We start from the raw sequence: 14,413 nt of genomic DNA, 5'->3' as shown, positions 1-14,413 counted from the left end.
TGTGATGTAAGTGCATTATCTATCTGTCCAAGGGGCCAGGTGAGCAAGTTTCCAAGTGCAGAGCCTGGCTGAAGTTCCCTGTGGTCTTCTTTTTAAGTTTCCTGGATCTCTATCATCTCATTTAGCAGTGCTGAGGGTGGGAGACTGTGTTGCATCAATCTCAGAGTTGGTGAGTGCTTGCTGGGTGACGAAAAGGTAGCTGAAGTCTCCATGATCCAGTTTTCATCGGGCTGAACAACACCTTTGGAATTTTGGGTCCTGTGGAGAGTCTTCAATCAATATTAGAGGATTGTTCTACCCACATGATGAGCCCTGGTTTTAGCAATGACTGTCCCTTGAGGAGGGGATGCCCACCTTCTCCATGGAAGCCTTGTTGGTGATTATAGAGGTAAATTGTGGCTTGGGAGTGTGGGTTCATTTTTGGTAGGCTTGGCTGCTCTGGTTACCTCTTACCATGGGGAAAATGTCATTCCAGAAATGTAAATTTCAAATGAGAACTCTCAAATTCTGACTGATACCATTGGATTGAAGTGGATAAAAGACCTTGAAGAGGTTTATTTCTGGGTCTTTGATGAGAAGCATTTGCTATGTAGGTGGTCCAAGGGCTGAAGCCTCAGGACGTACAGGAGGGCTGACACAGTGGCTGCTAGGACACTTTTAGGGACACAGTGAAGGGAGTCTTTATTGCTACCTTTCCCAGGTGTTCCTTTGAATAGAAGAGGACGAATGGCAGGGCTGGGGGGAACTCTAGCAGCCCTAGCTGTGCAGCTAATGAAAATTTCATGCAAAGTCTGTGCCTGTAGGTTTCCAGAGAGATAACTGGTGCCAAAACCACATCTTCCATACAGTGCTTTGATGTTGGAGTTGGCTGATCCACTAAGAACTGGGCCCCAGGGAGTGCCAGTGGCAGACAGGTGTGAATGTTCAGTCCAGAGCTCACCAAGGCAGAGGCTTCCTCTTGCTTCTCCTGCTGGCCTGTCCCAAAACACCACTGTGGGGATCTGCCTGGGCAGGCTGCTGTCAGCAAGCCTGAAGACCATGATTCTGCTCAGGCAGCCATCTTGGTGAGGGTGGGCCTGGGCTAGGGGTGGATCAGGAAGCCAGTGTGTGCTGGCTGCTTTCCTGGGACCAGATGCATGACAGATGGAAATGAACTTGCTGTCCAGTCATCTCATAGGTGGGCAAGCTGAGGCTTCACATACACTAAGGGTCAGGGCAATGGTAGGGAGAGCCTCTTGGGAGTCCTCTGATGTGTGTGCTCATCTCACATCCCTTGATATCTCCTGCTGACATATTCCATCTCTGCACTCAGCCAGCCCTGTGTCCTCTCACCAGGGTCTCCAGTCTTCGCATACCTCACTGCACCTCCCTTTACATGATGCCACTAAGGCAATGTGGTGTAGCAGTTAGAGCATGATCTTTGAAGTCGGGTAAATCTGAGTTTGAATCCTGGCTATGTTTCTCACTAGACACGTGGACTCGTATAGTAATATTATCTCTCTAATCTTCAGTTTCCCCAACTATAATAGACTGATTTTACCTATCTTACAGAGTGATTGTAAGGATTAAATGAAATAGAACGTTGTCAGAGCTGGACACAGTGCCAAGCACATTTTAACCACTCAATAAATGGTACCTGCTATTATTGCTGTAATGATTACTATTAATATTACTATTACTTTCCCTCATTTGAACTTCGACTCAGTGAAAATCCTAAATTTTGCATCATGTTTCAGCTCAGTTGTGGTGACCCAAGTCATAAAGACTGTTTGTCTCTAGCAGTGACTCAGGGCATCAGTAGATGTGGGTATGATGTCAGGCAGGGAGCCACCTGCCCTCCTTCTACACAGCTTGGCTGAGCATTCCAAGACTTTCTAATGACTTCCCCACTGGGCCTCAGATTCCAGTTACTGCCCAAGTTGAAGCTACTATAAGGGAGCCACCTGTTTCACTTCCATCAGAAACCTATAGGTCATAGAGCCTGCAGTTTTGAGTCAAAGGAGGAAGAAGTTGGGGAGTCACAACCCAAGATATTGGCATAATACCCAGCAGAGTTGAATTGTCCTTTTTATTCATCCCGTAGATGTTTGCCAAGTAAAAAAGCCTGCAGTTTTGAGTCAAAGGAGGAAGAAGTTGGGGAGTCACAACCCAAGATATTGGCATAATACCCAGCAGAGTTGAATTGTCCTTTTTATTCATCCCGTAGATGTTTGCCAAGTACCTGGTGAAAATAGGCATTGTGCTAGGCAGTGGTGGTTCAGTGGTAAAGATCCCCAGACCCTGGCCTGTGGACTGCTGCCTAGGTAGTTGAGGAGCATGAGTACCCAGGCCACTGCAGCATTGGCGGTTAAGTCGGGGGCAGCACAGGTGGCTGTAGGTCTCCCAGCAGAGGCATCTTAGATGTAGATAAATTAGAGAGTAGGGAAGTCTTCCCACAAGAAGCAATATCAAAACTGGGATTTTATAGAGGAGTAAAATGTTAGCCAAAGAAGGGTGAGGATGAGTGTTTCAGGCAGAAGAGAAACATATGCAAAGGTTTGGAGGTGGAAGAGGGTGTGGAGTGTTCCAGGACTGAAAAGTAGTTCATTTACAGCTGAAACAAAACATGGAAGGGTCACTGTTGGAGCAGTGTAAAGAATGACCTGGGCAATGGTAGATGGAGGCGGGGAGGCTGGTTAGGGCATGTGGCAGTGATCCAAGGAGATACTGTGGAGTTCTGAGCTGAAGTAGAGGCTGTGTGGGGGCAGAGAAATGTGTTGGTGGGAGAGAGATCCAGGAGTGAGTATGGAGAGGACTTGGTCACTGCTTGAATGACAAAGGGAAGGCAGAAGTAGGAATCCAGCCTTTGGCGTGGGTCTTGCCTGGGCAGCTAGGTGGACAGAGGTACGGTGCAGTGAGGTGGGGATACCTGGAGGGCAGACCTTGTGAGGGTGGAAAAGGAAACAACTCTGGAGAGCTCCAGAAGCTGGGGGAGAAGGCTTCTGGTAGGCTGCACATGGTTTGCTATCCCTGTCAGGCACCTGGCTACCTCTCAGTCTCTAACTAAGTTAGTGTGTGGCTTTCTTAAGCCCATTGGGAACTGCACGTTTGAGTCACCTGGGGATCTTTAAAATATCCCATTTCTGAGGCCACACTTCAGACCATAAATCAGCATCTCTAGGGTGAGGCCAGACATCACTGTTTGTAAAACCATGCAGGTGAAGCTAATACCCAGAACCACTGCCTTAGCCAGTCCCTGTGGTTGACACCTCCCATGGATGATGGGTATGGAGAAGGGGCAAGGTAACAGCTATTAGTTGGTATTTTTCACTCTAAAAAAGGTAGCATCTGGATGCTTATGGAGGCCTGCCAGCTATTGGGGGTGGGGGTGTTGCCATTCTCAGATAGATGGCGGGACCTAATTAATTTGGAATTCAAAATACCTGGGCAAGGCTGGGTCTGAAGTCAGTATAATTTGTACTTACTGTGAAGTACAGGTTTACATGCTGCAAGCTACAAGATGGTAAGGGGCTTTCTTGTTTGACGTGCCAATGAGATGGATCCTTTCAGGATTCCATCATCTGTTTTCTGCATGTAAATTGATGGTTACACAGACATTCAGAGCAGATCCAGTCTCCTTATCAGGATATGGTTAATTGTAATTGAAACTTCCATTAATTTGTTTGTATTTATATGATATGTGATAGCTTACAATGGTTCAAAACACTTCCCTTAATATATAAACAACTGCATGGTGTATGTATCATCTTCTTCTAATAGACGGAGCGACTGAGTCTTAGAAAATGCAAATCTAGCCTTTAAAGAAGAGACATGTCTGTAATTCAAGTTTTCAAATTTCATTGAACTTTTTCCCCTGGAAACTATTAAAATTAGATGCATTTAAAATATTTCATAGCTAGTTTTCTTAGGGAAACACTGGTGGCATAGTGGTTAAGTGCTACAGCTGCTGACCAAAGGGTCGGCAGTTCAAATCCGCCAGGCGCTCCTTGGAAACTCTGTGGGGCAGTTCTACCCTGTCCTGTAGGGTTGCTATGAGTCGACTCGACTCGATGGCACTGGGTTTGGTTTTTTTTTTCAGTTTTCCTAGTTGCTATTGGTCTCTCTTCACTTGGGGCTTATTGATAAGATTCAAATGTGGAAGAAGTCACATTATTGAAATTTTTGACATATCATTATTCCACAAAGCCTAATGTTTACCTCAGTGTTCCTGGGACATACCAGTGTTATAAACCTCTGGAGATGAACATGAAAGTGTGTATCTATTATTTATTGAGTAATACAATGTGCCAGATAATATACCAGCCACTTTGCTTCATCATTGCAAGTAGTTATGACTGTCCTTCAAGGTAGGTGGCAGAGATTTTGTTTTATGGTTAAAGAAACTGCAACTAGAGAAGCTGAGTGGAGTATACAGGGCCACACAGCTGGTGAGCACTACAGCCAGGAGTGGAACCCACATCTGGTTCAAAGCCTACCCTGTTTATACTCTCTGCTCTGCCTTCAACTCCATGGCACTGGTTTCTTTTTTCCTTTCTGGACATTCCGAAGCTCTTCCTAGTTAGTTAATACAATTTGATAATTTTGCTAATGAGTCAAGAGTATGGGTGGCTTTGAGTCTGGAGAGACCCACTTGTCTTGGTCAGAGTACAAATGGAGCATTGTATACCCATTCACGTCCCCAGAAGAAAAACCCAAATGCAGAGAGTATTTTGGGGAAGGAACCTCAGACTCAGATTCTCTATTGGGAAAGGCCAAGTCAGTGGGTCATCTTCCTTTACTCCAGCCCAGACAAACTGACAAAGACAAACAAAAAGTAATGATGTTAAGAAAGGTTTGAGCAGATCTTAACAACTGAATATTCCCTAATGAGTTCAGCATACCTTATAACCTGGATGGAGTTAAAAGCGGTGTTATAATCCTTTAATCAGCTGAAGGGACCATAACAGTCCTATTTGTTTTACATATTTCCCAAGACCATGTAGGTTTCCTAAAGCTATTTGGGAACTGCAAAGCAAAAGAATTTCTTTGAAGAAATGTAGAAAGTCTGTCACTCTTGGTCTTTGATGTTGTTTTGGAATTTTTATTGAATTTAGCGCTTCGGAGTGATGTCACAAGCAGTTTTCATCTGAAATTCTTGTAGAAAGTAACCATGACTAAGAATTTAGATTTGACTATGGTTTTACTAGCTGTTCTGCAGTAATGGCATGGCTCACTAGAACACGCTCAGATTTCTCCCCACCTTGGTTATTCCTTCCAGTAACCTGATGTCCTTTCCCATGAACTTAGTGAATGGTGGGACCTTTTCAAAGGGAGGGTGGTAGGTGATTTAAGAGAAATTATTTGTCTGTGACCTTTCTAATGTTTGATGATTTGAAAATTTGATGCGATTATCGAAAATGTTTACATTCCTTCCTGTTGTTTGATGTCATTTTTTTTTTTTTCTCATTTATAATGCTTTCGTACTCAGGAAGTTGAGGTAGGTTTTTGATTTTTCAACTGTATGTAGACATAGCATCAAAATAGTTGCCAAATAAAATGTAAATTTCATTCTAAATCCTGAATCTCAGTGGTAAATATTTGTTTTAGTTCAGTGAACCAGCACAGCACATATTTATTTTTCATTGGTATATCCAGGGGATGCAATTTATCAAATGCATATAAACAGTCCATTTGCTGCTTTATCTTTCCTCATTAGTTACAGTACAAGTATGATTGCCAGTTATTATCTGTGTTTTACTGGTGGGTTATTTATTGAAAGAGCAGAGCAACTGACATTGTTATTTTCTAAATCATTTTGTCTAAGGCCTGTAGGACTTTAAACCAAATGTCAGGCCAATTTATCAAAAAATCGTTCTGTTCAGGATGAAAGTGATTTAGAGTGTGTGTATAAACAGACACCCACCTGTAGTTCAAACACACACACACACACACACACCCGCTTTGACAGTCATGAGAATTTCACAGGGATACAGGGATGTTAATAAAGCTGCAACAACTTATATTTGATACAATTTGGCAAGGATTTATTATGTGCTGTTGAGTGGTGCCTTGGAGAATATGCAGGTGAGTAAGACCCCCTCCTGCTCTGAGTAACCTAGACCCAGGTGTGTGTGGGTGATATGTGCACATAGAAACATATTAATGCACATAGCTCCCAGTCCCTGTTGTGCAAGGCTCTCATGAAAGGTGTCTACAGAGAGATGGATGAGAGACCTCAAGTCACTGCTCATGCTGGGGCCAATTGGTTGGGCCAATTCATTCAGAAGGATTCTCATTGGGGTTTTTCACCAAGGATAGGAAGGGGCAAGCCTAGCTGGGAAGAGACAGCACATTGTTTGCCCAGAGATATAAATGGAAACACCTTAGAGGTAGTTGTATGGGAAGCTAGCTCCTTTCCCAATAAATGAAAGTGTTTTGTACCTTATATCAGCTAGGTTAGAAGGGATTTCCACTGAACATAAATTAAAATTACAGGCAAGTGTCACATTATACAGTTGATGCCCTTCTATAACATATCCTGGAAATCTCACTTTTCTAGTGACTTCTATTATCATCTCAGAGACCTTCCTCACACCCATCCACCCACAACCAGCCACCCTTCCCATTTCTCCCCAGTCAAGTAGCTTGAAAACTATCCAAACTAGTTTGCACTGAATTCCTTTGAGAGAAGTTTGGTTATAGTTCCTTAACTGATCTCTTTCTAAAGGGTTTTGGGTTTGGTAAAGTGGGGCCTGCCTCAGTCCAGGATGGAGCATTTACAAGCCCAGCTTGAGTTCACCTGACCTTACAGGGCAGGGTTTCTCCTTTTGTGTTGATCTGGAGTTGGCCTGGGGACGACCCTTGCTTTACCTTGCTTCCTTCTGTTCATGCCTCCATTGCTCACTCCTGGACAAGACAGATGAGACCCCCATCTATTTTATAGGCTGGTAATTTGTATTATCTCCGGTAATCCTGAGATGAAACTGCCGAGTTCAAACAGCTTAGCTAAAATATGTATGAGGGAGAAATTATCAGTTCTATGTGAGCTAAATGTCTTTGATCTGTAGCATCTGAAGCTTTAAGGTATATAATAAGTTACATCATCATGTTCATCATTGGGAACAAAATAGTTGGGTTTCAAAAGTGATTTGCTTTTGGTTCTGCCATCCCATTTCTTCCTCAGAGTCTTCTGTGACAGCCTTTGGAACTAAAATATATACCTCTCAAAAGGCAAGACCCTGGGGAATATTTGAGCTAAATTGTATCAGCCATTTTGGGGCTGTGGTACAGGAGAAGAAAAATTCAGGTTCGCATTCAAAATGGGCTGGAACCATAGACTTCCCAATTGGTTATGATTATCCATGATGAAGAAACGTAATCATCCAAATTATAGCAGCAATATTTTTGTATCATTTTGTGTTAGGCAGACTTGAGGGTTTCATTGGAGGGTGCAGTGTAGAGAAGAATGTTCTTTGGCTAATATATAGATATTTTAAAATAGATTTCCTTTCCTATGAATGCTTTAAAGAATAGAATATCTCTATAGTAGTTGAAAACCCAGAGTCAAAATCCTTTCCACAGGCCACTGGGTACCACCAATTTCACAGGATCCAGTACCGGGTTAGTGAATTATTTACTTAGTGAAATAAGGGAAGAAATACGGTTTTATCTATGTTGATCAGCTGTGTAGGGCAAAAAATAATTGGGGCCATGATTGCTTCTGATCTCTGATTCTTCAGGTACCTGTTGAGTAAAACTTTCTCTACTCAATTTATGATGGACACATGTTTTACCCTACCACCAGCACCACCCCCTTCTTCCTTTGTGCTAGGCATGTAATGATTTGTTGATTTCTTACTATTATCTTTATACTGACTTTTCATGATATTTTCTGATGTTTCTGGAATACTTCAGGACTTTGGACATGAGCCAATGTGTCCAAGTCTACAGCTTGTTTAAATATATAGGTTCTTGCAGATTTGAAGAGTCACTAAAATGAGTTGGATAATTTTCACTTATAAAATGGTATAGGCTTCCTCGAATCCATTGTCTGCCCTGTCCAGTTGAGTCCTGACTTAATTATACTGTGCAGTGTGGTCTATAAAATATACATGTATAGTAACACTACTGTCCTTCATTCTTTAGCCTTTATAATGCTTTAGTGGGAGCTACTGAATTTAATAAATGGCCATATTTAGATAAGTATCTTTTTATTTAGGTTTATGTTTTGAAAGTTAAGTGTTGCAGTGGTCCTTACAAGTCTGTCTTTTTAAAAAAGCTTTATCACTAGATGATAAAACTACCAGTCAAGAGGCAAACTCAGACAGATACGCCTCATCTGGCAAGTTTGATCTGACATATCCACTTTGCCTTTCGTCACATTCTGAATTTTAAAAGGCCACAACTTTATTGGGCCAGAAGAAAGGTCAGAGATCAGGGCTCTGAAAGCCCTTCACTTTTCTGGGATCTGGCCAGACTCTGAGGGCACACATTGTCTTAGTCATCTAGTGCTGCTTTAACAAAGAGAAACTCATTCTCTCACAGTCCAGTAGGCCAGAAGTCCAAATTTAGGGTGCCAGCTCTGGGAGAAGGCTTTCTGTCTTGTCTGCTCTGGAGGAAGGTCCTTGTCGTCAGTCTTCTCTTGATCTGGGAGCATCTCAGAGTAGGAACCTCAGGTCCAAAGGACACGCTCTTCTCCCAGCACTGTTTTCTTGGTGTTATGAGGTCCCCATGTCTCTCTGCTTGCTTCTCTCATTTATATCTCAAAAGAGATTGGGTTAAGACATTATCTAATATCATAGATCTCATCAATATACCTGCCGCTAGTCCATCTTATTATATCATAGTGATAGGATTTACAATACATAGGGAAATCACATCAGATGATAAAATGGTAGACAGTCATACAATTCTGGGAATCATGACCTAGCCAAGTTGACAGATATTTTGGTGGGGGACACAATTCAACCCATTACACACACTGACAACACACATTCACATAATGCAGCATTAACGTGGTGTGGGAAAGACATAGTACTCCGGGGGTGGGAATTGTAACTGTTAGAAAACTGATAGAACTGTCAGGAGCACTGGAAGCCATGGGTCTGTTTGTTTTAAGACAATGTAAAATATACACTGTATTTTTTATTTAGATAGGAAATAAAAGAAAAGATGGGCTGGTACCACCAGGACCTTAGGCTCTGAAAAACATGACTGGCCCTGGTGTTGGTGGAGCATTGGTTCAGGACCACAGATAGCTGTCCTGATGTCCTTTGAGCATCCAGATTGCTATGTGGGACTCAAGGATGAGCAAATTCTCAGGAGGTGAAGCTCTAGAAGAGGCACTCCTTTATCTTTGGCTCTTTCTACATGGGATTGAATGTTTGCTTCTCTAGCAATTCTGCCAGACTGCAGGGTGAGTTAATCCATACAGCCCCGGCCTGCTTGGACTCACCTTGTGTGCAGGCTTCTCAGACCTGGCGAGGGCAGTGTGGCGAGTGGGTCACATGTGCTCCAGCATCTCATTCTCTGACCTTCACTGAGCAATGCCTGCAAGAGACCACAGCCCCCACCCTGTGCTCATTGACCATCCCCCAAGTGGGCTCTGGTGCCTAGAACACTTTCATGCATGTTCATGACCTTTGGCTCCTGTGATACGGAGTTTTCTCTTTCGGCTGTAGCAAAAGCAGTTATTGCCAAGGTTTTTCAGCTCCTGGCTCATTGGTTTCTGCTTTGGCAATCCACTTTCTTATGGCAGGGCAAAGGCAGTCAGATGCAGAGAATCATTTTCCTCCCCTGCTTGGCCTTGCTGGGTAAAGGGCTATCTGAAGGACTCATTTTGCATAATGAGTTTTCGCTCAAGGTGTACTTTCACATTTTGGCAGCAGTTAGGCAGTATTAATGCATTTGCATGCGTTTTAAATAGTTGAATGTAGACATCTGCTTTTAGTGGCTTTATATTTAGAACTATGATTTTCCCCAAGAAATATGTAAAAATGGCAATTATAGTTAACCTGGAAAAGTGGCAAGGTCTAGAAGAACACTTCTGATTCCATCCAGGTTATAAAGTATGTTGAAATCATTAGAGAATATTCAGTTCTTGAGACTTGCTCAAACCTTTCTTTGACATCAAAGAGAATGTGACATGTGAAATTAAAGGAACTTGTCTTTGGCTCCAGCCCTTCTCTGTTGGACACATATCCTAAGCTTCCAAGGGCTTCCATGTATTAGAACAGCATATTCAAATAGAAAACATTTCACAAGATCCCAAATTGCCGTTGGACAGGATGCCATCCTCTGCCTGTGAAGAGGGCATTGATGAACCACAGTTAGAAGGATGAACATTTTGTTATTTTTTCCTCCAATGGTGAGAATGAGTTCATCTTGGGTTATCTCTACTCTTGCTTTTGTGAACATTAAAATCTGTTGATAACATGATTGTCTAGGGCTAAGAGCACGTTGGTCATAAGAGCGAGAAATCAGGTGCTAAATTTCCCACCTACCATCCAGCCTTAACTTAGATTATTTAACATGAGTGGCGGAGTTTCTGAAAATAGGGTTCCAAAAGATTAGGAATGTGTTTAAAATAATAAATGGAAGGAGATATTGCAGAGTGTCTTAGTCATCTATTGCTGCTCTAACAGAAATACCACAAGTGGATGGCTTTAATGAAGAGAAATTTATTTTCTCACAGTCTAGTAGGGTAGAAGTCCAAATTCAGGACATCAGCTCCACAAGAAGGCTTTCTCTCTCTGTTTGCCTTCTTATCAGTGTTCCCCCAGACTAGGAGCTTCTCTGCACAGGGACCCCAGGTCCAAAGGTGCTCTCTGCTCCCAGCACTGCTTTCTTGGTGGTATGATGTCCCCCACTCTCTGCTCGCTTCCCTTTCCTTTTATTTTTTGTAAGATAAAAGGTGGTGCAGGCCATACCTCAAGAAAACTCCCTTTACATTGAATGAGGGATGTGACAATCCCCCCCCATCCTCTTTAATGTAAAATTACAATCATAAACTGGAGGACAACCACACAATACTGGGAATCATGGCGCAGCCAAAGTAATACACACATTTTGGGGGGGACATAATTCAATTCATGACACAGAGGGATTATTTTAAACTGTCTTCATGATATTTCATGGTGTAGACCTCAAGGACTTCTTAACCAGATGGGTGAGAAGGCCAGTTATACCATAAAATTGGAGTCAGAGCAAACCAAGCTAATTCCTTGGGGTTAAAAATAATTTAATATTGAGGCCCCAGGATCCAGAAGAACCTGTTCATGTTTATTCATGCTCTGGAAAATGGAATCACTGCCCAAGATGCAATATGTTCTGACTTTACTCTAAACCCAGTTTTCTAAAATCTATTTAAGGGCTTAGGTGGACTCAACAAGGATCTAATAAAGGCAGGTAATTGAACGACACAGAAACTGATAAAATTCATGGGAGGTAAGTCAGATAAAATGCAGCAGGAGGCATCATGGACAATAATTTAAACAAACTGTGTACTTTGATGTAAATTAACTTCTCCAGAAGAGAAATTGAGGCCTCATTTTGGACAGCTCTCTGAAACTGTCTGCAGCATGTAAAGTACCTGCCAAAAACACATACAGAAAATAAATTTGGGTGTATTCATGAGGAAATCAACTGAAAAAGAGCAAGTGCCCTAAAGATGGTACTGGGGATGATGTGCACAGGTGATGCCTCTTCACCTTGCAAACTGTGTTCAGTTTTGCTGGCACAGTGGATGTGTCAGGGGACAGTGGGGGTTGATGGGCATTGAGAGGGAGGATGAAGAGAGGGGGCAGTGGTCTTTTGGAAGGAAAGGGTCATTAAAAAAAAAAATCATTGCCATCAAGTCGATTTCAACTCTTGGCAACCTTAATAGGACACAGTAGAACTTCCCCATAGTGTTTCCAGGGAGCACCTGGTGGATTCAAACTGCCAACCTTTTTGGTTAGCAGCTGTAGCTCTTAACCACTGAGCCACCAGGGCTTCTGGAAAGGGCCGTTAAAAAGAAGTGATATAGCTATTAGAGTCCCAGTGATGTAGTCATTAAGAGCTTGACTGCTAACCAAAAGGTCGGCAGTTTCAATTCACCAGCAGCTCCTTGGAAACCCTATAACCCAATCCACTGCCATCAAGTCGATTCCAACTCATAGCGACCCTACAGGGCAGTTCTATTCTGTCCTGTAGAATCACTGTGAGTTGGAATTGACTGGAAGGCAATATATGTGGGTTTTGTTTTTTTTTAATATACTTATGAAGAAGTGAGTGACCTAGACCCTTGCAATTTCAAAGCAATGAGGTGTCTAGCCTTAGAGCATAAATTGATGTAAGCTGCCTGCAAGAAAGACATGGTTATGAATAGACCAGATTGGCTAGCCTTTGTTTTATTTTCGTTATTCTTTTAATCTTTACATACCTGGAACAAGATTAATTCTAACAGTTGAATGGCTCTTTGTTTTTAGGTCTTGTGAGTTTGGAAAACTGGAACTGTGCACCACTCGTTACATGTCTCCATGTGAAAGAAATGTTGACAGTTGAATTATCAGCTGTTGCAAACACAGAGGCTTAATCATAAGTGAGAGCAGCAAGGCATCACCTGCAGTATAAATGATAGCAAATACACCCTGCTCTTAGAGGTTGTCTTGGCTTATATGTCAAACCAAGAAAAAGCAATGCTGTCTCCATATTGGGCTGAAATGTTCTTACTGTTCCGAGTGTTTAATATAAACAGTTTGAAAGACAAGAAATTGAAAAGTAAATTGATATTTTTAATTGCAGATGAATGCCTGTTTTGGGAATGATTTCTAAGCTGTTAGTGTTTTCATTTGTGCTTTGGGAGGTGGGGAGAAAGGTAGCTTTATGTAGTTATATAAGAAGCTTCCTGAAATCTAATCTTTGTTTTCTATTTTTTTCCTTATATAGGATGATTATTTCAGAAACTGGAATCCCAACAAGCCATTTGACCAAGGTAAAGAATGCACTATTCTCTGCTCTATGTTCCACAGAAAATGCTGGTCTGACTTGCCCTTCCTTAGCATGCTGAGTTAATCTTTCTGTAAAGGCCAGCTAGCTGTCTGATTTGATTGACAGTGGGGACTGAACTAACTGGGGTGACAGAAATTATTCTTTCAAGGTGGTTATTTTTCCGATGTTATATCTGAGACAGATTTTAAAATATTTTTAGTTAAATTGTCTAGTCCAGTCAATGACTGATTTTGTTAAAAGACAAATTGTAAAATGGTTATGAGACTTACCTGGGGAACTGTGCGACTGAATCCAATGAGTTCATTCATAGAACAGACTGTGCACAGAGAAGCTACTTAATTTACATGAGCCATAAAAATGAAACTTTCTTTCTGGAAAAAGGTTAACCCTGGGAGGCTTGCAAGGGCAGCGATGTTTCTTTTTTTTTTTTTGAACAATTTATTGTTGTTCAGGTGAAAGTTTACAGACCAAATTAGTGCCTCAATCAACAACTTACACACAGCTTGTTACATAACGTTGGTTGCAAACCCCTGAATGTGTCAGCACTGTTTCCCCTTCCTCCCTGGGTTCCCTGTATCCATTTGCCCAGCTTTCCTGCCCCTATTGTCCTTCTGAATTTTGCCTTTGGGCAAATGCTGCCCTTTAGGTCTTGTATAGTTGATTGTTCGGAGGTGTACATTCCTCACTGATGTTATTGTTCATTTTATAGGCCTGTCTGTTTGTATGGCTATAATGTGATCTCTGGGAGTGATTTCGGTTCCAAGTTTGAAAGCTGTCTAAGGGCCATAGGGTGATGGTATTTCATTTGTTAAATAACTTCTTTATGGCTTTTAAGTAGAAGCTTGTTTCAGAGTTGGAACCACTTGGGTTTAAACCTTTTGTGCTCAGAGGGCTGTTTCCACTCACATCAGCAAATGTAGACCCAGCAAATGTAGCCGTCATGAGTGACGGCTGTTGTAAATCATTCACAGCATCCTCCTTTGAGTTATTGAAGACAAAATGTGGCTCTGGCATGAATCACGTCTCCGTTTCCGTTGTTCCACGTGCTGCTAACATTATGGTAGATTTTAGTTCAAATAAGTTTATGCAATTAGTGCTGACACTCAGGTGAGAAATATCAACTACCAATCTCAAAGGGTTCACACTTCTGAGAATTAGCTTTAGTCGTTAGCTTCAGTATTTGATGTGATTGTAACGGTCAACTTGATACAAAGAAATCAAAGAAGACAATGATATATAACATGGTGAAGGTGTCCCTTTCTGCTTCTGCTTTGTCACTTCCATGAGTCACTTTCTCTGGACTCTGGCATTCTCACAAGAAAAAATGGTATTAAAATTTCCACATATGCATTTAGCACATGTCTTCAAGTAGTACATTTCTTTCCTTCCTTCTTCCTTGCTTCCTTCCTTCCTTCCCTTCCTAGAAAGCCGTGATGCCTACCCT

At 42.0% G+C, this 14,413-nt stretch overlaps 1 protein-coding gene across 1 annotated transcript in view; it reads left to right on the top strand.

Moving 5' to 3' along the window:
* Positions 1 to 14,413, top strand: part of SPOCK1 (SPARC (osteonectin), cwcv and kazal like domains proteoglycan 1) — a 621,016-nt gene that overhangs the window by 256,822 nt on the left and 349,781 nt on the right. Inside the window, exon 3 of the mRNA XM_049873709.1 lies at positions 12,907 to 12,952. Coding sequence (XP_049729666.1) covers positions 12,907 to 12,952 — 46 coding nt within the window. The remainder of the gene's footprint in view (positions 1 to 12,906; positions 12,953 to 14,413) is intronic.

Source organism: Elephas maximus, chromosome 2 (genome assembly GCF_024166365.1).
Source record: "Elephas maximus indicus isolate mEleMax1 chromosome 2, mEleMax1 primary haplotype, whole genome shotgun sequence".
In the NCBI taxonomy this organism is placed as follows: domain Eukaryota; kingdom Metazoa; phylum Chordata; class Mammalia; order Proboscidea; family Elephantidae; genus Elephas; species Elephas maximus.
Note: the sequence above shows the minus strand (reverse complement) of the source record. Positions and strands in the feature narration are given on the sequence as shown.